Source organism: Psittacula echo (assembly GCF_963264785.1).
Source record: "Psittacula echo genome assembly, chromosome: 5".
In the NCBI taxonomy this organism is placed as follows: Eukaryota; Metazoa; Chordata; class Aves; order Psittaciformes; family Psittacidae; genus Psittacula; species Psittacula echo.
The window spans coordinates 16,373,105-16,398,924 of NC_137739.1; the positions used below are offsets into that span (position 1 = coordinate 16,373,105).

The 25,820-nt window shown below is 38.6% G+C and overlaps 1 protein-coding gene across 1 annotated transcript in view; it reads right to left on the reverse strand.

Annotated features, from left to right (window-relative positions):
- Nucleotides 1-18,533: 18,533 nt before the first annotated feature.
- ERCC4 (ERCC excision repair 4, endonuclease catalytic subunit) overlaps nucleotides 18,534-25,820 on the reverse strand; it is a gene marked incomplete at its 5' end in the record, with an annotated part of 18,288 nt that continues 11,001 nt past the window's right edge. The window contains 5 exon segments of the mRNA XM_080618501.1: nucleotides 18,534-21,533; nucleotides 22,653-22,765; nucleotides 23,595-23,687; nucleotides 25,527-25,753; nucleotides 25,755-25,811. Of these exon segments, the coding sequence (XP_080474627.1) occupies nucleotides 20,800-21,533; nucleotides 22,653-22,765; nucleotides 23,595-23,687; nucleotides 25,527-25,753; nucleotides 25,755-25,811 (1,224 nt within the window). The 3' untranslated portion in view covers nucleotides 18,534-20,799.

Consider the following 25,820-nt stretch of genomic DNA (forward strand, 5'->3'; position numbering starts at 1 on the left):
ATAATGATAAAGGAAATAACAAGCAAGAGAATACAACCGCTCACCAACTGGTACCTCACCCCCACCCTGCCATGATCCAGCCCTTCCAGGAACTCTCAGTTATACCTCCTGGGCATGACGTGCTGTGGTATGGAATACCTCTTTGGCTAGTTTGGGTCAGGTGTCCTGTCCCTGCTTCCTCCTGGCTTCTCCTCCTCCCTGGCCGAGCATGAGACTCACAAAGTCCTTGCTCAGGGTAAACATTCTGACCCACAACTGAAAACATCGGCTTTATCATTATTATTCCCAGGCCAAAAGTCAAAACACAGCACTGCACCAGTAGAAAAAATGACTGCTACTGCTAAACCAGGACAGGGCAAATCAAGCAGGCTTCATCAAGTCATCCCAATGTCCATGCCTAGAACACGTATATTCTCCTTCAAAAACACTAGTTGATACTGCCCTCTCCTATGAAGTTTTCCAATTTTTAAATGTTTTGGGAGTAAAAGGTTGGTCTAGAGAGTTCTAGGAAAACTAATAATTAAACAAGAAAAAACTCCTCACCTACAAATTCAATAGTGCACACAAAACTGACAGTAACTGAGGGAGAACAGATCTATAATGTAAATTCTAGCAAAGACTTTTTGGTGTGAATGTTTCTGAAGATGAGATGTCAGATAATTATGCCAAAGAAATTGTTATTACTTTTTTTCTCCTTCAGATATCCTGACTAACAGAAATATTTGCTGTATTTATCTTTTGGAATGGTTTCTATTCAGAAAGAATTCTTTGGTTTCTGTTTTCCTGAAAACGCAAGACATCCCTTTGCTACAGAGGGATTATGTTGACAAAATTCAGTTTGCTTTTTCACCTTATTTTTTCCTTTTGAGTTAGCCAACACATTTAAATGCAGAAGCATAAAAAGATTTGCTGTGATTTCCGGTGATAGTAACATGTAAATCATATTTCTGTCTTATTTATAAGAATTGAAGTTACATAGTTACTGCAGAAATGCAGATTACCTCTTTACAGTGTGTAGAGAATATGGGGAAGCAAGAATGTTGTACAAGAGGTGTAAAGTCTCTTCAATGTCACAATCAAGTCTAGGTAATTCTGGTGATTTAAACTGCTGCACGCATTAAGGCATTGCCAATTAATTGATATAAAAGGTATTCCATAAGATAAGAAATACATTTTTTTCTGGGTTTCTAGTATTCTATAGTATCAGTGGCAAAGGTGTGTGAAAAGTTTGACATTAAACACAGTTGAGACTCATGCCTTGAAGGTATTTGTGCTTTCTAAAACAACACGATCATACCAGCCAGTGGAAAGGAAGACGTGTTTAAAGCAGCAAGTAACTACTTGAAAACAGTTTCTCCCATAAAATCGCTCTACGGAAGTTGTCCAGCTCCACACAATAGCTCTTGTCTTTTGAGCACCACCTATCCTGTCTTGGGCACGAACGTGTACAACACTTCCTCAGTACTGAAAAGCTCAGCTAGAGCACTCAGCATTTGCCTCCAAGAATAACAGTGAACTCTGTATTCCCTTTCTTGCAGTAGAAGTAAGCATAACACAATGACACAATATCAATATCTTAATGTCCAAATTAATTCACAACTAAAAATACTTGTTGTGATTTATAACAAATATGTATTTCATTATGCCGTTGTAAGCTGTGTATTTGAGGGAGGGATTGTTTATTTAATGAAATTACACCAAGTTTTATTTTAGAAGTTATTCAGAAACTACAAATGCTTTTCAGTTCTAGTACAGGTTTTATATAAAGAATTTGATGGTTCTAGAGATTTAAACAGTGGTTTCATATTTGTTAATAAAGACAATTCATTATTTAAAACAAAATAAAATATTCTGTAATTAACTTTAAATTAGCACAAGAATTATCAAATTCACCTATACAGTTTTGTGTGATTTTACATGTCAAAGTCATATCAAATACAGATGGAGTAGGAGTATAATCCTGAAGCAGCAGGAGTATAATCATCGGTGTACTTGTCTCAGATGTACCTGTAAAAATCTTGCATATGACACCTCAGTTATTCAATTTTTTTTTTCAAGAAGCTTTGCATCAGTTCTTTTCTCAAACACAGTAGAAAAGGGAGGATTTATTCTATGTCTTGTAGGCCAACAAGTCTATATATGGGTTGATAAGCAGATGACACTTACACAGAACTGTTAAGGATATCTTGCTGTCAATGCTGCCTGTATATATAGCTTCAGATGAATATGGAATGTCACTGCTGCTACTGCAATAGTCAGTGCATCTAATTCACTATTTATCATATTATTGACTATTAACTTGCTACTGTTGTTTATAGAAAGATTGTCTTACAGTGCCGGTATTCTGCAGGTCTTCTAGTCTGTTTTTCTCTTTCTGATATATAAATATTTAGTAACTGTATACAAGAATCACACTAGCCTTCTGGGTAGAAAATTCATATACACCACTCAATAAACCTACATTCTGTGTAAACTCTAGTGAAGAATTTAAAAAAAAATGTTAGTGTACATTTTCAAGTAGTATTTTTTCATGGCCCTCATCTTCAGGCATTGTGACATTCATTTGGAGCAGCATTCTCAAGAAAGCACTTGAAGCTTGTATCTGCCAACACAAATAATTGAAGCACTTAGTTTAAAACAGCCAAATTTATGCTGTTTCAGAGATAAGCTTAACACCTACTCAGATGAAGTGTATCGTACAGCTACACCTCTCTACAGAAATGCCATGTAAATGAATTATATTAAACATAAGAATTTTTATATAGTTTTTGTTATTTATAGGCATAAGAATGTCTTAAAGCATTAATAATAAGCATTATAAATTATAAAAAGCATAATAATAATAAAAATTAATAATTCAAGTTTTAAAGCTTAATGCTGCTTTATAACATGTTGGAAATACACCTTCATTGAAGCACTGAAGATAATATGTTTGTATACATAAAATCAATTTCTGCCCAAGATTACAAATGAAGCATTTCAGAGGATTTCTGTAGATCTGTCTATACCCTGGAGCACCAGAGAACCACTTTGTCTTTTTTCCTGTTCAGGTTGCGATTAGTACATAGGGTATGAGGTATTTTGCTCAACATGAATGTTATTGAATGATTAAGAGGTTTAATTACAGATTACTAGAATTCAAATGCTTCGAAAAGCATTTTATCATACTTATTCATTGCTCCAGGTATTTTTGTCAGAATGTAGTTCCAGTTTTCCCAGCATACTTATGGAGTATCCGTAGTCAGCAAAGGAACAATTAACACTGAAGCTCAAGAGAAATTCAAATACAGGATATGACTGCAGAAATTGGTTGTTAGAAAATTTTGATCACATCCAAGCTAGAGGGAAAAGGAAGATATAGAGAAACTTTCTAGTAACATTCTACTAATATTGTTTTCACTTATGAAAGAGATAAATCCCTATTTCTTTGAGTAGGTCCTTAAGTAGAGGATATGTTAACTTTTGCAAATATCTATCATCTGTGCTCTTTCATCATTTTAATCAGGTTATAGCCTCAAAGATCTGGATTACCTGCAGAAAAATAAATGCAATTATTAGCCTCAGCTCCCAAAGCCAAGTGTCAGCTACATATTTGATGGGAGATATTTAATTTCTTAGTAGAAGTCATTGAGTGAATTTCATGGTTTTGCCATGTACCTTACAATCATAGAATCATAGAATAGTTAGGGTTGGAAAGAACCTTAAGATCATCTAGTTCCAACCCCCCTGCCACACCTCACACTAAACTATGCCACCCAAGGCTTTGTCCAACCTGGCCTTGAACACCGCCAAGGATGGAGCATTCACAGCCTCCCTGGGTAACCGATTCCAGTGCCTCACCACCCTAACAGTAAAGAATTTCTTCCTTATATCCAATCTAAACTTTCCCTGTTTAAGTTTTAACCCGTTACCCCTTGTCCTGTCACTACAGTCCCTAATGAATAGTCCATCCCCAGCATCCCTATAGGCCCCCTTCAGATACTGGAAGGCTGCTATGAGATCTCCATGCAGCCTTCTCTTCTCCAGGCTGAACAGCCCCAACTTTCTCAGCCTATCTTCATACGGGAGGTGCTCCAGTCCCCTGATCATCCTCGTGGCCCTCCTCTGGACTTGTTCCAACAGTTCCATGTCCTTTTTATGTTGAGGACTCCAGAACTGTATACAGTATTCCAAGTGAGGTCTCATGAGAGCAGAGGGGCAAGATCACCTCCTTTGACCTGCTGGTCATGCTCCTTTTGGTGCAGCCCAGGGTATGGTTGGCTTTCTGGGCTGCAAGCACACACTGAAGCCGGCTCATGTTCATTTTCTCATCGACCAGCACCCCAAGTCCTTCTCCACAGGTCTGCTCTGAATCTCTTCTCTGCCCAACCTGTAGCTGTGCCTGGGATTGCTCCGACCCAGGTGCAGGACCTTGCACTTGGCATGGTTAAATTTCATAAGGTTGGCATCAGCCCACCTCACAAGCGTGTCAAGGTCCCTCTGGATGGCGTTCCTTCCCTCCAGTGTACCAACTGAACCACACAGCTTGGTGTCGTCGGCAAACTTGCTGAGGGCGCACTCAAGCCCACTGTCCATGTCACCGACAAAGATGTTGAACAAGACCGGTTCCAACTCCGATCCCTTAGGAACACCACTCGTTACTGGTCTCCAGCTGGACATCGAGCCATTGACCACAACTCTCTGCGTGCGGCCATCCAGTCAGTTCTTTATCCACCAAGTGGTCCGCCTATCAAATTGATGTCTCTCCAATTTAGAGACAAGGATGTCATGTGGGACAGTGTCGAATGGTTTGCACAAGTCCAAGTAGATGACAGCAAGTGCTCTGCCCCTGTCCATCAGTACTGTAGCCCCATCATAGAAGGCCGCCAAATTGATCAGGCAGGATTTCCCCTTAGTGAAGCCATGCTGGCTGTCACCAAGCACCTTGTTGTTTTTCATGTGCCTTAGCATGCCTTCCAGGAGAATCTGCTCCAAGATTTTGCCAGGCACAGAGGTGAGACTGACTGGTCTGTAATTCCCCGGGTCATGCATTTTCCCCTTCTTGAAAATGGGGGTTATATTTCCCTTTTTCCAGTCCCCGGGAACTTCACCTGACTGCCATGATTTTTCAAATATGATGAACAGTGGCTTAGCAACTTCATTCGCCAGCTCCTTCAGGACCTGCGGATGGATTTCATCAGGTCGCATGGACTTGTGTACGTTCAGGTTTTTAAGATGGTCCGGAAGCAGTGATCCTACAAACAGGTTTAGTCTCCATTGCCAACTGTAGTCATGCTGACCTTATTGAATGAAGCTCACTGGAGGTCATCAGTGGCTTCTCATAAAAGAAAACAGTATTACACTTAGGATTACATCTCACAAGATAATTAAAACTCATTAATATTGGCTTTAGCTACATTAGATTGTACCACTAACAAACAGCACTTATATTAATTGTAAATTCCTTCTTGCACTAAACCTTGACTAGTCTGACACCAGAAATAGGTATTTATTAATGACGTTTAAATTCTGTGTTTTCATTTATGTTTGATGGTTGAATGTTTAATGATGCTCGAATTTAAAACCTGGAACCTATGTTTTTACTTTATCTAGATTAAAGAGCAAACAAACCAGCCAGGAAACTATGTTTTTTGAACTTTTTTATTTGCTCTATAAATGTTACTTGTTATGTCCTAAAAAACCAGAAACCAAGAGTATGGCTCAAGAATAATGGTTCATTTCAATCTGCCAGCTGTACACATAGTCTGGGTGTATCCAGTTCTGCCCATTCTTTTCTTTAATCCTCCTAGTAGCTTCCCTTTTTTTTTTTGGCTATTTCTTCCTATGAGCTACCTGCATCCCCCGGTATCAGCCCATTTTACCTGCATTAGACTTTTTTCCCTGTTCTTCCTCTTGTGTATATGCAGCCCCACCTTTTAGCATGTGTGTATTCCATCCCTGCTGCCTCTTCATGCCTCTGTTCTCCTAATCTGCCTTTCCTTTGAGCAATAGGAAGCATGCCAGAGACTGCTGTTCTTTCATGTCTCAGACATGGTCCTGAAGTTTTGCACAAATTGGAGGCTCATGGGAATAAGATTGAGTTGGCAATAGGAGTCTGCCTACCTGTAAGCTGCAGGATATGTTGCCTGCTTCCTGTCCTTTTACTCAGCAGTTGGTGGGGAAAAAAGAAGTGAACAAAGATTAAAAAAAAAAGAAGACTGTTTCTCTTTCCTCCAGGTATACCAAAAACAGGCAGAAAAAGGCACTTAATTCTTGCTACTGCAAAAAATTTGTCTTGGGGCATAGCCTTGTGTAGGTGTAAGTGTAGGTCTGCAGGTATTCCTAGGCGGAAGGTGAATATAAATGTCCAGGTTGTTAAAACTATTTTACTGATACATTACTTTATATGAAACACATATCTTCTTCAAGGGACAATACTCCTTGCCAAAACAGTGATGACCCAAGCAGCAGCAGAACAGTGCAGCTGCTCAGAGTTTGGGGTATAACAAGATGATGGGGCCAGGTAGAGTTGTTGCTTCTCTGAGTGCTGAGACATCTGGAAGGACACAAAAAGATGTAGACTAATGTGTGGATTTGAGCCAGTGGCCGTATGAGAAGCAATTGTTAGCTCTCTAAAGGCTGCTACAGTTAGCCAGGGAGACTTGGGAAGCTTTCAGGATATCCCTCTGGGAAATGTTTTTCTAGACAGCTGATGATACATTCTGTGGTTTGGCAGAGGACTCCAGAATCTCTGGTCATTTTCTTGCCAGTGGGGAAAAAACCACCCAAAACACTAAAAAAGAAGCCCTGGTGATGATGGCTATAGTCTGTCTTGCTGCTATCCAGTAGAGAGACTAGTAAGGAAAGAGTATAATTTAACACCTTGCTGCCAGTTTAGCTGACCTAGAAACCTTCTGCCTTTTCCATAGAAATGTAGGAAAAAACTTGCTGTAGCTATTGAATATGTCTTTTCTCCCCTTGGATGGCATCTTCTGCTCTGGGCCACATACACCACAGGACCACCAATGTTATTCTACTTGGCAATTTGTTCATGTCATGAATATCAAAAAAGAGCTGATGGTCAATTCGCGCTTTAGAATGATTACTCATTTTGTTTACCAGTGTAGTGTGCTTAAACTGCAAACACATGGGAGCTAAGTGTGGGTTATTAGTAGCCCACAGTTGATGAAAGATCCTGAACTCTTTGTCAATTGCTTCTCTTGGCCTTCAAGAGCAAGGATTTCTGAATTCCCTGATAGTGCCGTCAAAGCCTTTGAAGAGAAGGTGCTTGCAGTGGGGATGTTTGATATTAGTTTTGGAACATTGGCAGCCAGCCCTTTACTTCTAATTAAATGAGAGAGAATTTCTCACTCAGAGAGAGGTAGTTGATTTAATTTTGTCAGAATGCCCAGAGCATTGAACAGGGCCTGATCATTGAACAACATCCTTAGTACAGTTTGAAAGAATTAATACAATTAATTTACCACCACCACGGGAAAAGTTCTGGGATTTTGTTTATGCAGTTTGAAACTGATGAATATACAAACCCATATGTATGGTACTCTTGCCTTTTCCATGATGCAAGTTCAATTTCTGATGTAGACCTCAGGCCTGAGAGGCATATGAGCACTTGCTTTGGTACATGGGAGATGGAGGCTCTCTTCATTCCTTTTTGAAGATTGGAGAATCTGTGAGCTGTTGTCCCAGGTAGTAATTGAGGCCTTTTCCCGAGGGATGCAGGTATCTCGGTGCTCATTTGGTTTTGTTCTAGAGCATTTTGAAATATACGTATAATGAAAGCTTGGCAAAAGAACAATTTTAAATGTAAAAATAGCAAAATGTGCGGAGGCTGCTGTGCATTTTGTAAGTCAAAGCTTGTGACTAAAGAATGCTGCTTAGCAACAGATGGGGGAAATCTGAAGGTGATCACATCATTTTGCACTCATTGAAAATTAATTATTCATGTTCATCCTACCTTTTAAGCACCATCCTTTTCATGTGCCTGTTTTTGGGACTGTGTGACTGGCTTAGTCGTGTAACCCAGTTTTGTTATCATACACACGCTGATGCAGCTGTGATTCAGAAGCTCAGGCTTCTTCAGTTCTCTGTACCAGTATGCTCTATGTAATGTGTGCTGATCTGTATGGAATAGAACAGACAAAAAGGTGTCCTAGGAAGGATGCCAGGACGTTACAGGCTGCAGCTTCTGTAAAGGGTTGTTGTATTAAGCACACACTTCTGTCTCAACAGCACTGTTCACCATCCATCCTTCCTGTTAACTCCTCCTCTGCAACTTCTTCTGATCTCTGGTGCACCAACAGTTTGACTTCATATGTTTGTATGGGGTTTTTTTTGCCTTTTTTTTTTTTTTTTTTCTCTACAAAGAGTTTACGGATGCTTTTGTTCCTCAGCTTGATTTAGGAATATTTTATAAATAGTGCTGATGAAATATTCTCAGATTGTAGCATTTGGGAAGCTGTAAAGTTGCTATTTGATTCACCAGCCACTGCCATCAGTCAGCATGCACAGGGTGGAAGCATAAATACTGTATTATAAACTGGTGAGTAGTGTTAGATTTATGTATCTGCCACCAGATGAAATCTTGCCTTAAAAATGATCAGAAGGCTTTGATAGGGTGTTAGTACTCCTCACTGGCTGAATGTCAACTTTTAAAACATACATTTGACACAATGTAGCATGGGAGTTACTTAGAAAAGTTACATTTTGCTTTGTTTCTTCTTGGCCCTAAAGCAAAGCTCCATCAAGTAGGGGTACTGGTTTGCTCTGCCTGAGGAGCTAAGAAAGCTTCAGTGTGAATTAGCCAAGATACTGATTAGGAGTAGAACAGCAGATTGTAGGACATTTTTTTGGTAAAGACTATTGCTATATATTGATGATGCTTCTTACTTGATAAAAGTATGTTTAAAGACTTGAGTTTTCAAAGACTAGAAGTTACTATCTCCCTTGTTGCATGCCTCAGTGGCATATAAATCCATGTAAATGAGCAGAAAGGGTAATTCTTTTAATAAATATAGTAGAACAGTGTTTATGAATATGTAAATAGGCACTAATGAAAGTAAGGAATGTTAGAAATTTGTGAAGCAGTGCACTGTAAAACACATATATATATTGTTCTATTGTAAGTCGCATCATAGCCTCACATAGCAGAGACAGTGAGTGCCTGCTTCACAGAGTTGCCAAAAAGAGCAGTTAGGAAGAAATGCAATCTGTACATCTGTCATAGAATCCTAGACTGGTTTGGATTGGAAGGGACCTTAAAGCTCATCCAGTTCCAACCCCCTGCCAAGGGCAGAGACACCTTCCACTAGACCAGGTTACTCAGTATCTGCTACATGATTCCATTTTATGAGATTCAGGAAGAAAAGTAGAGTTATGGAAGTTGATGATGACTTTATATTCAATGTACATATGAACAGCCTGCTGCAAAGGACCAGAGAACTGACTTGCCTGATACTATTTCTTCCACACTGGACAGAGAAGTGGCTGCACAGGGAAGACAGATGATGTATTCCCAGGCTCCACCAATTTATACCTGGCACACTTTCTGAACTGCCTGTGTTGTGGAGATACAGACAAGTATTGTACAGTGTTGTGAGCTATTCATGATCGAATATTGGTTCCAGTGATTTAAAAAAGCCCAATTTCTTCTTTTGGGAATTGTGCATGCCCATGTTAAGAATTTTGGACATCTTTGGCATAGCAGTAATTGGGAACTAAGATTGATTTCTAGTTATAAAAACTGGGATAGTCTTGATGAGCAAGTAGTCTGATATATGAGTATGTTGCAGAATGATATTGCTTGCTGCAACTAATGGGTACAGTAAGTCCCAGCATACACTTTGTTAGGAAATTATTTAGATATTTGAATGCTATTTCAATATAAATGAATCAATTTTTGGTATCTTTGGGAAATCCTTCAGTGTTAGCAAGAATTTTATGCTCTCCCCATGTTAACAGATAGCTTGAACAGATAACACATAGCTTCTGAGACCTCACTTGGAGTACTGTGTAGAGTTCTGAAGTCCTCAACATAAAAAGGACATGGAACTGTTGGAACAAGTCCAGAGGAGGGCCACGAGGATGATCAGGGGACTGGAGCACCTCCCGTATGAAGACAGGCTGAGAAAGTTGGGGCTGTTCGGCCTGGAGAAGAGAAGGCTGCGTGGAGACCTCATAGCAGCCTTCCAGTATCTGAAGGGGGCCTACAAGGATGCTGGGGAGGGACTATTCATCAGGGACTGTAGTGATAGGACAAGGGGTAACGGGTTAAAACTTAAACAGGGGAAGTTTAGATTGGATATAAGGAAGAAATTCTTTACTGCGAGGGTGGTGAGACACTGGAATGGGTTGTGCAAGCAACTTGTGAATGCTCCATCCCTGACGGCGTTCAAGACCAGGTTAGACAGAACCTTGGGTGGCATGGTTTAGTGTGTGGTGTCCTGCCCATGGCAGGGGGGTTGGAACAGGATGATCTTAAGGTCCTTTCCAACCCTAACTATTCTGTGATTCTATGATTCTATGAAAGGCAGAGCAGAGTTTATAAACACAGTTACAGAAGTTTAACCTTTACAAGCAATGAAAAAGGCCTGGGAAATACTAATTCTTCTTAGGTCAATTACTATTATAATGCACTCTCATAAAAGGAAATAGAATCTAAGCTGCTGATTTGTAAATAATTGAATATCTAATTTAGTGTTTACCTTATTTCCTAATCTCTTTTACTGGCATTTGAGTTTATTTTCTTCTCTTTTTTTTTTTTCTTTTTTTTTTTTTTTTACAGTTGGTATGAAGTAGTCTGCTGCATGCAGTGTTTGCCTGCATTTGAAGAAAGACTTTTGTCTCCTAAAAAGGTACATTATAAGAACTGCCAAATAATTAAATAATAGATAGCTAGTGCAGTAAGCATAGGTTTTTGCACGTTCTCAAATGCAAGGAGATACAGGCAAAGTGTTAATGTAAGAAGAGGGGATAGGACACAGGTTTCCCTGCTGAAGAGTCTCCCCTTTCTCCTCCTCTTTCCTGGGTTGCATAACCATTTCTTTCCCCCAGTTCCTCATCTTCCTTGGCTGAAGTTGATTACAGAGTTCTTATTTGTAAAACAGTCTATTTTATATAGTGCTTATAAGAAGTCTAGATCCTCCATTTGGCATCTACACACGTTTGAAAAAAAAAGGAACATCACATAGCTGCTAATTTGAGCTTCAAATTGATGTTAAGATGCAATTAGTTGAGAATGAGGCCTTATGTATCAAAATTCGCAGGTCAGCTTTGAAAGTTAAGCTTATGATGAAATAAAACATTTTGAAATTGAAGTGATGGCTGCATTCTCTCTTCCTCTCTAGGCCAAACATGTGTTCATAATCCTTTCTACTTAGTCATTATTTCCTAACACACACTAGCAAATTAAGTCCACACAAACCTTTTAGATAAATAGAAACAGATCATAAGTGATTTGGCCCTGATCCTGTTTTGGAATCTCCTGGTTTAAGCAGCATAACCTTAACAATAAGGGTCAAGCTAATCATGGTTGCTTAGAAATCCAGATTTTCTAGGTCTGAGCTGGGGCCTGCCTGCCAGCCTGAACTGAGTGATCTGGACTACTTGAAACCTACTCTTTGAACATGGACTGGAACTGAAAACGTCTGGCAGCAAAGCAGTAACTTCTTGGTTCTTAACTCCATGCTGCCACTCAGTCCCCAGCTTTCCTCTCTACAGGGTAGTTAGAGACAACCCAGATGGTAAGATGAAGCTGGCTTCTAGAAAGGTTTCATTGGTGAGTCAGCACCATTGAATAGGTGTCATGTTGAGTCCCAAAGCTGTAGTGGAGATGGCAGAACATTTCTGCATGTGGCTGAGCCTGGCTTAGGGTGAATTGATGCATAAGTCCTAGGAATCAAGGGAAACTTCAGTGTATGCTACTCAGTCACTGAAATTAGGACTTTTACCTTAAACTGGTAATAACAGCATCTCAGAAGAGCAACAGCATATGGAGGGATTCGAAAGATAAAACTTTCAAGGTATAAATGGATCTATGAGTCAGTGGCTAGTGTCAATTTCACACTTCATCATAGACCTCCTGTGTCACCTTGGGCATATCCCTTTGGTTTTTCTGTCTCCCTGTTTGTGAGATAAATTAAATACATCACCAAGTACATGACATAATTAGGCTCTTAATTTCATAATTTGTCAAGCAGGCACAGTACTTTCCTCATATGGTCTGTTTGGTATTTGACTAGAGGTTGTATTCTTTCTGCCGCAACTGAAGTCAAGTTACATGAATTATACCGATGTCCGTAGTCAGTAAAAAGACAATTCCTCTATTAATGTAAGAAATCACCAGCAAGCCTGTGAGCAAGCCTACCCCATTATCTGCAGTAATTTTACTTATCTCTGGACTTTGCATGCTACTTTTTACCTTACCTATCTGTTAGTGCACAGACCAAGATGCAGAGGAGCCATGTTTACTTCTGCTACATCGGAAGAAACAAAGCAAAATATAACAGGAGCAAAACAGGAGGGATTTTTTATTATCAAACCTTTATAACCTCTTTCAGCTAAAGAGTTAAAAAATAGTTGAAAAATGAATTATTGTATCTGTTTAAGTCTTTTAAGACCTTTTCTTCTGAGATAGGATTTGTAGTTAAGTTCCTAGTTTAAACTGTTGTTACTTAAGGTAAATAGAACACCTTAAAAAAACATCTGGTGGCAGTATTCCCTGATTGACTGAGAGTACTTAAAAGCTTTTTTTTTTTTCCCCCTTTTTTTGCATGAAAAGAACCTCATCTGCTATCTGGTTAGAATCTGTGACCCAATTTTAGGATTTGAACTTTGAACAATTTTTACAATCAGTAAACAAATGCTCCAGAACCTCACTTACATGCAGGATGCTTCATATGTGAAATATTGTACTGATCCTATAGTTGCAGTTGGATAAAAGATGTTCACCTTCAGACAGTGAAACCATTAAAAAACCCAACCCAAAGCCACCAAACAGTACAACAAGGGCAATGGGACAGCTCTGGCTTGCAGAGGCAATCCCAGCTGACTGTTCTGGGAATGCTCTTCAGAGTTACCTCATTATTTATTCTTGGTGCAGTCCACCAATTAAACAAACAGTTTTATATATAGAAACAGGGATGGGCTTAACTTACTTTTTGAGGGTCATTTTCAGAGACATGGGCTCTGAAGATGTGCAGGCTTATATTACCCAACACAGCAGATGCTCATGTCTGTGTGTGTATTTGCACGTGCAAATGTGTACGTGTAATGTTACATGCTATTGGCAGAGGGGACAGTGACTGAAGGAAAGTCAGAGATTCCTGATGGATATCGGTGAAATTCCTCTATCTGGGTAATAATGCATGTGTTGTTCAAGCCACTAGAAATCTGTCAGGGATCCCAAAGAAGCTGATGGGGCTGAGAAATCAAAAACCTCACCACAACTTAATACTAATGACACTTTGTGGAAAAATTCAGGTGACTTAGTATGTGATCACTCAGACCTTCTGTCAAGTAAATATTAGTGAAAATCTTAATTATGACTTCTGTCTGCTGGTGACGTGAAGTATAATGCTAATATTAAAGGAAACCCCTGATTTACTGTAAGAGTTATACAAACTATAATGCAGCAGATTTATTGCTGCAATTCAAAGCTTGGTTCAGACATCTTCACTGTCTTATAAGTGTGATGTGCCTCAAGCCTGAGACCAAAATGAAACTGAAGGGCAGTATATTTTTTGTATAAGCCTCTAGACAGTCAAGTACTGGACAAGGCTCCAGTGCAGCCAGTCTTGCAAAGAACTTGGTGGTAGTTGCACTCAGTTGCCATCATTGCAGAAAGATTTAAGCAGCATTCTTGACGCCAAACAAGTGGACAAGAATAAAGACAGACATCATTAGGATAAGAAAGAAAAGTAGAAAATCCCAGAGGAGAAATAGAAGGAAGATGAAAGTTGAATGGAGAATTTGAGAATAACACAAACACAGCATCATGCGAAAAACATTACAAAAACTGTAAGATGTTGTTTATGGCAGTGTTGGATGATGGTGTGGGTCTATGGCACACAGACCTCTGCTGCAGTTGTGTATTCCTGGTGCCCTTGGGCCCTGTAACATTCCATTCACCCAGGAGGATGTTCAGTAGATGAATGATAATGTGCATGTCCCACTGTGTGCACTAATGGGAACAGAGTAGCTCTACATGAATAACTCAAATTAGAACTACACTGCCTATTTTTAGGGGAGCTGAAGTGCAGCAATGTCAAGCGCAGCATGATGTGCCAGTTTCACTGGGCAAACTCCTGGGCTTTCAATCCCTTGGAATATCATTTTGTATGTGTTTGAAATGTGAACATTAAGATGTTTCTTTGGACGAGAAGTAATAGTCACTAAAGAGAGATAAACCAGAGCTACTTCACTGCATCTATGGATGGTAATTTGTTTCTCTGCTTGCTAATCCAATGATGTAATATTCCAGTGTATACTTACACGCTTTCTGAATTTGGGTTGATGGAATTTGTAGTCAGTGAACTACAGTTATCAAAGAGAAGCTGCAGCAGTGGGAATAGTGATTTAAAAATAGAACTTTTATGAATTTATAGTACATGTGGGATAGATTCAGAGTGATTCTGAAAAATCTACCCTCAAAAATTATAAATTTACTCTGTGGCATTCTTGAAAATCCTCCAGTAAGGCCCCTGCCTAAAATCCCTTCATCCAGAGTCCCAGCTGTGGCTGCTAGCTGAATAGTTTCTGAAACTGTTTTTAGTCCTCCTTGGACCTCGCTCATGGTAAACCATGAGCTTACCATCTCACAGAGAGAATTCTGTGTGGTTTTACTTTGAGTCTCCATAAAAAGACTATTGTAAGCTGCTGAATAAAAGCATGTGAGAAAGGTGGCCCTTAACAATGGGAAGTCAGTTACAAAGCTTTTTTTTTTGCCACCTGACCACTGTCTTTTTATAAGCAGAAAGAAAGAATAAAAATGAGAATGGTCTAAGTGCCATTCTGGGAGCTGAGGAAGCAGCTGGGAGTTCAAGATTGCATTGAGGAATAGTAATTCCTGTTTAGAAACAAGGTGACTTTTTTAATAACTACGGTCTATTGCTCTTGGATAAAGTTGGAGGAAAAAAGAAGTCAGGCTGATTGACAGAGGGCCCTGCAAACAAAACCTTTGTTTTTATTTACAGAGGGAAGCTCTCACGAACAGAACTATGGTAAAATGTAAGCTAAGAGAACAGTATCTACTTAACCCAGATTTAATATTCCTAGCAAGGCTGCTTCATAGAAGTAGTAGATTCTGGTAATTTTACCACGCTCTAGAAAATCACGCTAAAATGGGTACGTATGTAGGCCCATTTTGATCTATTGCAGCAATGTCTTCTCTTTAGACGACAAATCTCTACAGCAATGTAGTAGCCCTGGTTACCCTTACTAAGTTCAGTAAGACTAAAGAATTTGTCTCTTAGCTAGGTATTGGCTAGCCGCGCAACTGAACATTTCTTCCCTGTTTTCAAGGCTGTGTAGCTGAGAATATTCCTTCTTTTAATATATTGCAGAGAGGCTTGTAAATACAGATCAACACTCAAGTAAAAAAATGGCCAGGCTATTCCTATTGAAAAGGCTGGGAGAGGAACCCTCTCAAAAAATGGCACTTAAGCTTTCAGACATTTGACTATTTCCCTGTATAAACTTATTTCCCTGTATAACCTTGTCAAAACACTCGGTCAGTCATGTACATTCTCTGGCCTTTTACAACAGAGTAAGTTTTTTTTCCCCCAGAACCTACTGTCTGATTCCAAGAATAAAATACAAGGGAAGATAATAGCGCTGAAGTGTGTGTTTTCTCCAGGAGCCTCCAGTTCCCTCTCATTTAGTACTAGTTTTTCTGACCCTTCTTTTATATATATGTGTGTGTGTATATATATATATATACACACACATACATATATATGCATATATGTGTGTATATATACATGTACACACACACTTATGATGTTAGCTGCATCAGTTTAGTGGGGAAAAAAGCTAAGTGTTTTTATTCAGTCATGATACTGGTTCCCCTAAAGAGCATTAGGAGAAGCTGAAGTTAAGAAATGAACGATTTTAAATGTCAGCGTTTCATCAGCTGAAGCCAAAGAGAGGACAGTAGCTCTGAATTACCCCTCAGCTATACTTCGGGTCACATTTCACAGTGACTTTGTCTAATCCCATTTTTAGGGGCTGGTGGGAAGGGCTAAAGGTTCTCTTTCTGTTACCAAATACTTCAAGTCTTTGCCCTCTATAGCACACAAATAAGGCAATCTTTCAAATTCATCCATTAGGACTTGAATCTTGATTTAAAAATAAGATAAAAAGCAACTCTAGATTACAAGAAGTGTGCCCAATAACTACCCAGTAGTAGCCTCACCAAACTTGCTGTTAATCACAGTTAAGTCATTTTTAGTTGGTAAACATCAAGAAAGACTCTGGGCGTTTCACTCGTCCCCCTCATCTGGTAGACGAAAGACATTATTTCTCATGGTTTGACGCTGAACTTAGAATAAATTGGAAATAATAAGAAGAATAGAAGTAAGAAATATTATTGACAGTTATGTCTTATTCTTGACTAGCTTGCTAGCCAACTGTGGAACAGGATGTTAGGAATACTATTTTGCCAAAACTATTAAGTTTTGGCAAAAAAGATATATATAGAAAAAAAGAAACAGACTTTGGGGAAAAAAAGTGTATGCAATTGCAAATAAAGAAAAATTAGTGCATATATTGCCAGTGAGTGTATTTTCACTGCAAGATTAAGGACTTCATATGAAAAACATAAAAGGGTTTATTGCCTCACTTGAGTTGATTCTGCAAATATCCAAAATTCTTGCTATTATGTCAAGAGTGAACATGTGAGAAGTTGTAGTTACAAAGTATGACAAAATTCCAGAGCAATAATTTTTGAATGTTCTGAATGACCCTCCCTGCATTTCTTAAATCCACAACTGTAGAAAAAAGACCAACTGAATATTAGTTTAGGCTGTCTTTGAGTAAGAGCAAAGGAAAACTTCATCCTCAAATAGTCTTTCTAAAACTATCGTAGACTTTCCTAGCATCCAGCTTATGGAGCCTGAAATAAATCTTGTCAACTGAAAAGCCCACACATGGCAAGTACATTTCTTTATGCTGTTTGGCATTAAATCATGTATTCATTTAATAACTATTTTTTGGCAGATGTTTGCTTTTGGATTCCATTCTACAGTGATAAAATTGGAATTCTGGATGACTAAGGAAAGCTTTAGAGACAAATGGTTTTGTTTTTAAAAACTGTGTTTGTACCATCACTCAGCAAATATGAAAGCCTCACACAACAATCCTCACACTTAGAACTTCTCTACTTGTAAAAAGAGTCAGTGTTTTTTTCACAGTATAGCTGTGTATCTGGTGTCCTCAACATAAAAAGGACATGGAACTGTTGGAACAAGTCCAGAGGAGGGCCACAAGGATGATCAGGGGACTGGAGCACCTCCCGTATGAAGATAGGCTGAGAAAGTTGGGGCTGTTCAGCCTGGAGAAGAGAAGGCTGCGTGGAGACCTCATAGCAGCCTTCCAGTATCTGAAGGGGGCCTACAAGGATGCTGGGGAGGGACTCTTCATCAGGGACTGTAGTGACAGGACAAGGGGTAACGGGTTAAAACTTAAACAGGGGAAGTTTAGATTGGATCTAAGGAAGAAATTCTTTACTGTGAGGGTGGTGAGGCACTGGAATGGGTTGCCCAGGGAAGTCGTGATAATGCTCCATCCTTGGTGGTGTTCAAGGCCAGGTTGGACAAAGCCTTGCGTAACATGGTTTAGTGGGAGGTGTCCCTGCCCATAGCAGGGGGGTTGGAACTTGATGATCTTAAGGTCCTTTCCAATCCTAACTATTCTACGATTCTATAAGCTGTGTGGATTTCTGAGCAACTGGTTTTGCAGGCATTAGTTTGAAAGCAGTCAATACAGCTGGTATCAGAAAAACCCCATTCTACATGTTCATGCAGAAAAAGTAATTGTGAAGGTGCAGTTTGTTTCATTAGGGACTGCACATAGGCAACACTGCAAGCAAAATAACTCATTTGCAAGTGTAGCTAGAAACTGCAAGTGGCACCACTAGCAGGAATAGTATCCAGGTAACAAACATAGGAACTACACCATAATCTATCCTGTGCAAACTAACTGATATTTGCTAATATCAGGTGCATTTGTTCCTACGAGATTTGAGTATTATTGGTATTCTAGGAAGAAATCTTGTGCAATCAAAACCTAGGACAAACTGCATAGAAATTCCCTGGTTTCACATAGCCAGTGGCCTTGGTATGAGTAGTCTTGGTTTGGGTGTACGAAAGAATCTGAAACACTCTCAAAGTGAAGGCAGGTTGGGTTTTTTTTGTTTTTTTTTTAACAAAAAAGCACAAAGTTAAAACATCAAGCAATGACAATATGCAAAATGTCCTGCGTGGTGTCTGCATACAGATAAACTCTTTGGCTTGGTTACTTCAAAGTGGTTTCAGGGGACAAGACGTCTTCCACCTTTGTTCACAATTAATACCTGCTTCCCCAGAAGGACTACACAGTAAAATGCCAAATCACAAATAAGCAATAACAACACACAAGTGTGTTACTTGTGGCTGTTTTAAAGAAAAAGCAAACACCTGCTTTGAAAAAAATGCAATCAAAACCCCTTACAAAAATTCCCCATGTATAAACAAAAGGCAATTAAATCTAAACATTTAGCAGATACTCATAATTTAATTGCATCATGTGACTTTGATCTAGCACATAACACAAAACTACAATTTCTAAGCTCCTCACATCCCCTTTGTTTTCACCTTATACATATCAAAGCAAAAAAACTGACAAAGCTGAGAGGCAGTACATTCGAAAAAACCCCAAACAACCCAACAAACCAAACCCACAGTTCATATAACATCTTAATGATGCAAATGCACAAACAAGCCATGTTTTCAAAGGCTGGTCAGCTCTCCTTTTCCAAATCAGGCTCTACAGGCTTTGCATTCAGGACAGTTTTGTTCTTCCTCTGATTTTCTGTCCTCTTAGCACCACTTTACAGGCATTCTCAATCCTGAGCATTTGTGACCTTACTGCTTTGAATAAGCAAAAGTCTCATGGAAAGACTTCTTTTTATATTAAATGAAACAAATTAGAATATAGAGCAATAGAAACACTAAGATCTTTATTATAAACCACACATTAAAAAATAAAAATGTTCTGATATCAATATGGCCAAATGAGGAACAAGATAAATAACACATTTTAATCTTGTTATGGATGTATTTAATACTGAAATTTGCATCTGCAGAAAAATGCTCACTTGGAAATCTGCTCAGTCCTAGAGTGTAAGTTAACAAATTCATCAATTCATGCTTAAATGAACAGCAACAGTTAAGCCTGAAAGTGCACAGTACAGATTTTACTGAACTTGCATACAGAAAATCAGTATTTTTCTCCTTACACAATGGCAATTATGTTGATCTATTGCCAGCATTAGAATCATATAAATACATATGTGCAAGACATTGCAGGTAATGATTCTATACAGAGCTAATGTAAATACATTAGCATGTCATGATGCAGGACCAGCCCTTTGGCAGTGGCAGATAGTTACATAGTTCTGTATCAAAGGTCAGTGCGGAATACGTGTTTTTAACAATATACACATTCACAGTCTATCAGAACTTTTCCCTGGTGTACACTTCAAAGAATGCTAAAAGGTGACAGCAGCTTTACTTTTTTTAGTTTTTGTTTTTTTTTTCAATTTATTGACAGATGGTCTATTTGAGACATTAAAATGCAAGTGCAATAGGACACAGAAAGAAGGTAATATTGGAAGAACTGTCAACTCTTTTGGAAAACCTTACTTAGAAAACTGTTGCATTTCATGCGAGGAAATCTGCTCTGGTGTAAAGGAACAGTCCCAATGGTGTACCTAGATTTATCACTTCCAAGTGATTGAGCTGAAAGCTATCAAAAGTGATTAAAAAAATAAAGCATCTTGAAAGTGTAAGTAAGGCACGCTGAGAAGTTCCATCATGTCATCACAGCATCTCTATCCAGCCCTGACCAAAAGAATATACTTTGCAAAATCTAGCAAGATAGAGCTGTACTGACTTTGGAATGTCAAAAAAGAAAGCATAATTTCTCGTAAAGTAAGCAAATAGAATGTAGAACTTATCATACAATTGCAGTTTACTGTGACAAGGGCCTACAATGATGTTCTGAAATTCATAATTGAGTCCAAGTATGTTCTCCTAAATGAACTCCTGACCAAAGGCCTCATCAGCCTCATCACTGTCAATCAAAAATTGGCAATTTCCAGAGAGTAAGATCAGTAAAGTAAAATCAGCAAAGGTAAAGTTATAGATCATGCAGCAGGTCACATGTGCTAATCAAAATACAGAACATTTTAGCTTTAAAAAGACATCATAACTTTCAAAAGAAAACACCTTTATTAATTCATCTAAGCACTTAATTCTCATGGAGCTGGTGAAGAATTTAATTTAGTTCATTTGGTGATATTACAGAATTGGTGGAAGTGCTGTAGAAAGAATAAATAGCCTTCATGTTTCTCTATTTAAAATTTGTTTTATTCCTCCTGAAACTCGCCTTCAGTAATAATTAACTCAAAATCAAAACTAATGGAACAGCATTAGCAAGAAACAGTTGGTTATCTTAAAGGGCATTTATTAAAATTGTTCATGTACTTTGCCAAAGTACTGTGCAAGAACAAGCTTATCTATGCCCCATGTTGAACAATCCCATTAGTCACCTTTTGCTTTTTTCTTTAGATACTGCCTCTCCATAGGTCAGGTGAATAAAGTCAAAGAGTTGTGTGGCATTGGCAGCATTACCCAAGATTTTATGGAGCTCGTCCTTTGACAGTGTCACCAGCTCTGCAATGCTTTTAACGTGGTTCATTAAGGCACGGCAGTTTTTTGCATTAATACCTGGCATTTTTAACAGGAAGTCCTGAGGACCAGGGTTGTACTTGTCTGACTCGGGAAGAATTTCAGAATCTGCTGTGACAGCCACCGCTGTTTCTGCATCAGGCTGGGGATGGTTCTGTTTTAACTCTTCAAACAGCTCAGCAGTAGCATGGGGAGAGGGACACCACAGGATGCGTAACTTTGGGAAATGGAGTGTGAGAAGGGTTAGCTTAGAAGTAATATCATTACTGGAAATCTCCTGACATAGAGAGCCACGTGGAATCAAAGAGAAAGGTTTGTTAGGATCAAATTCAATCAGGAGAACTGGTCGCTTGTAGTAACGGGACATGGAAACGCACTGTGCATACAGCCTGCCATTATTCAAGGAGCCAATCAGGTCACTGATACTTTTCCGCTCCACACAGGTATCAGGAGTTAAAATATAATCCCCAACTTCCAAAGTAACAGGCTCAATATCAATACCACGACGATGAATAAGTGATGGAAGCTCACTACGAAATTCCCGCATATCCACTATTATAGTTTGCTGAACACTCTTCTGTTCCTGGCCACCTAAAAAGCAAAAGAAATACAGTTAACCCAAGGAGTTATGACCTCCAGCTGTGGTTGTGTAATCTTCCTGTGTGCTACCAATGCTTCTGAAATGGATGGGCTTCACATCTCAAATTATACCTTGAATTTGGTAGTATAACAAAGCCAGACTTCACTTAATTTTCACTGTTACAGAGGAAAAAAATCAGATACTCTAAAATATCAGATACTCAAATCAGATACTCTAGTTTATGGAGTATGCTCTGCAGTGTAATAGAACTATCATGCTACCTCCTATAACCTCTGTATATGTGACAATGAAATACGTTAAACTGTAGATGAAAATTGTTTAAATGCATCAGGAAAATCTTTTAAAAGTTGCCTGCAAACAAGGTAGCAAAGCTGATCCTAATTTCCAGCTGATTCCCACAGAAACATGGTATTTTATTGTAGAAATTATGCTTTAGCCTCTATAGATCTGTAAAAGCACACATGAAGAGACTGCAGCATCAAGGCCAAAAAGACATAACAGCAAAGATTAGAGAGCATATGGTAAAGGAGAGCAGGATAACGAAGTGACAGCAAAGATAAACAGGGGCAGAGCTGTAAAGCTGAAGACAGTATACACGTCAGAGGAAAGGAACAAAAATGCGGTTAGAACTGCAACAGAATTAAAAACGTGCTTTACTGCAAAGAAAGTAGACAAACCCCACAATCTGCATTTACCCAGGCAGTCTGTTTTGTCAAGATCAAAAGAAGTCCCCAACGTTTACTAGCTCAAGGACACTGCCTTTGGCTAGCTGTAGACTTCAGTTTTAATGTTTTAACTTTTCTCCACCTCCCTACAAGCAATACTAGACAGTCTTGTGACCAACAAGCTGCCTAGAAACAATCCAAATGGTATCAGTCTTAATGGTGAAATATTTCATTAATTTATATTTTCAAAGCAAAACATAATTCATTGTCACTGCACAGTCAGAGGTAGATGCAGTGAGGGAGATACTGTTTCTTTGCCATCAAGACTGCAGAGTCAATGTGCAGCATGTCTATGGCCCAGACACTGTGGATGGGATGTAAATGCAATAGTGAGAAGTCTTTTTAAAGCTTAGGGCGGCAAGCCTCACTTCAGGAACTGCTCACCTGCTTTGCGTGTGTCAGGAACAGCAGAAGCAGGATTAGCATCTCTTATTAGGTCGAAATTTGTTTCATTTCTTCCTTCTCTTTCTTCAGGAATAACCATGCTGGCCTTCTCTCTAAGGAACCACAAACAAACAAACACTGAAAACTGCGATTATATGAGAAAAGTAGATGAAAGGACTTTAATACCTTTAAATAACAGATATAACATTAGACATAGTTTAATACTAATTGAAAACCTGATCAGAAATACAGTTTACTAGGTTCTCCAGGTTGTTGGGCTAGATGCTGTATTTTTATTTTCAATTTTTAGCAAATTTTAGCATCTGATTTTTTATATTTAGAACTTCTCAGGGTATATGAAACAAAGGAACTGATGACTAGGAATGGCAGCATAACCTGGTGAGCAGACACTGTCAGGAACAATACTGTCATATACAGACTAAGAAAAGGCCAGGTTGGAACCTGGTCTAGTGGAAGGTGTCCCTGCCTGTGGCAGGGGGTTGGAACTGGATGAGCTTTAAGGTCCCTTCCAAACCAAACTAGTCTGGGACTCTGTGATTCTATGGAAAGTATTGTTTTGTTTCCCCAAATGACCTAAGTCATAAAAGCCTTAGAAATATCTTACAAGAAATGTTACCTGCAGACAAAAAACATTTACAGAAATTAAATTTATAGACAATTAGATAAAAGTGGTGCTGTTTAGCTTTTCAAATTTAATATTAAAAAAATTAATAAATGAAGTATCAGGTGCTTTGAAAAGGAAGGTTTTGACTTCTCATTAATTCTCCGTGGGGAAGCTTTCAACATCTGAAAAGCAACTGAATTAAAAGTTATTTAAAGCCTTCACACAGTTAAGAACTTCACTCTATTTAAGACATAAGCATATAACGGAATTACATGAAACATTAATAACAAAAGTAATAAAGGATACAATTTTGTTACCGAATGAGCTTTTCGAAGGCTTCCTTCTCTTTTCTCAGAGCTGTGAGGTAGCGCTGTTCTTCTGTTGAGCCCCCATATATGAGGAAATAAACTCTGTAGGTTTGGGGGAAGAAAAAAAGGATCACAAAACCTCCTATTAAGTTAGAAACCCCCCCAATCAGTATGTAAGATTAGTAGCACTAAGTGCCTGACAAGGTAGTATTTGCTTTAAAAAAGGCAAGTGAAAAAACACTATCTTTTTCTGTAAAGACATTCCAAAATCAGCCACAAAAATTCTTATATCCAGTGTTTGCTCTTTTTCCAGTGGCAGATACATTCACTGGAATTCTGAGATTCAACCAGAGCAGGCTCAGGTTGCAGTCAGCCATTCTCAGCCAGTAGAATGAAGAGTTACTTTCTTACTGCTATTAAAATCTTCCCAGTAGACTACATGTATCAAAGTAGGAAAATCTGCAATCATCTGGGTTAGGAAAAACACCATCTAAGATTTTAAAACTCTGTATTTGTATAAGGCAATCATAGGTTCTAGAAAAAACAAGCTGTCATCTAGCAGAGATGGAACACACCAACGATGTTTTATTTCACAAATAGGGATTTATATGGAAGGTATAAGAGTTAGTAATTAGGAATTAATTGCCTGTAGCTTTTCAGCACAGTCATTTTTTCCAATATATTTTCATTCAGGTACACTCTGACAGACTGATAGGATTTTACTCCTGTTACTTTTCTGATGCAGTGCATTTCCTAAGCCCTACTTGCATGACTGCATCTGATTTTCCTGCTCTGAAGTGTGGGAATGTGATGCTGGAGGTAGATACAGCACATGCTCATCAGGCAACTAAAAACCAGTTGTACGAATAACCCAGTAATTATCCTCATACAATATGCTTGTGAGTTCTGCTCTTTCTATCTGCACTAGAGAGCCCTATCTAGTACCTGGGTATCAGGTACAGACACACTGAACCCTGCCAAACTGATCTCCATTTTCAGTTACAGTGCGTATATACAAATCTTTGACTGGAAAAATTACAACTGCTCTTTGAAATTGATGCAAATAATTTTCATGAGGTGATTAAAGTATAAAGCATTTTAATTCAAAAGGTAATAATTGCATGTGTCAATAAATTGTTTCAACTGTAGAAAGAAAAGTGTATTTATTCTCAGAACTAAGAAATTGCTGTCAGTTATTTTCAGCAAGACAGACGTGTAACTGCAGTTCACTGTATTCAAGAAATGCTGTATTAGGCAACCATGGAAATCAAAGATAACATAAAAACTCCTAGTATATTAAATTTGAAGTTTTCTACATTTTTAATTCATCTGTAATATTTATTCATGAAATGAGTTTTGCACATTACAGGTGTATCAAATATATATACACACAGTGTGGAAATTTTTGTCAGCTAACTCCAGAACTGAGTATAACTGAAAATACTTCTCATGTTCTTCAGAACTGAGTATAACTGCAAATACTTCTCATGTTCTTTAGTGTTTTTCCTTTCCTTGCTTTTCTGTTAAACTTTCTGAATTACTTTGGTCTTCAGCATGACCAGACATCAGGAAATGTGAAAATTTATTAAATCCAAAATGAAGCTTATTGTGTAAAAATCATTCCTACACAGATGGTTTAAAATGAGACTACAGCACCTCAAAATAGAAATACTGCCATTAAGATCATTTAAGCAGACGTCTTATAGACGATGGAATGAACTGTTTTTTTCAGATATGTTTCTACTGTTAAGGGACTAACTGCTGGGAAGTAAAAATTATCCTTTGGCTACCTCAGACATTATGCTGTTGTTTAGTAAGAAGAGGGCTGAACAGGAACTAAAAGGTAGCTGAGGAAAATAAGTAGATGCACGGTCTGCCTTGACTGCTCAAAGTACACTTTTTATTTTTAAGACTAAAATCACCCTGACCAGGTCAACTTACCTCAAAGGCTTTCCAGGCCTGCTGGCCTTGTAGATTTCCAACTGCCGAACAAAAGTCAGTTCTGCATCATATAGCACAACATATCTTGGTTCTACTTCATGCAGGACCCGAGTGAGTGCGTAGGGATCACTGCAGCCCTGCAGTGGATGAATGATTGTGAGCGGGTTCTTGAAAATGCCGTAGTAACAATCTGAGGGTAAGTTCACATGGAAATCTTCAGGAATGGTCCTCTTCAATACTGCTTTCTTGGCTACTGCTTAATTCTTTGCTATCTTCCTTCTCTACCTTCTCTCT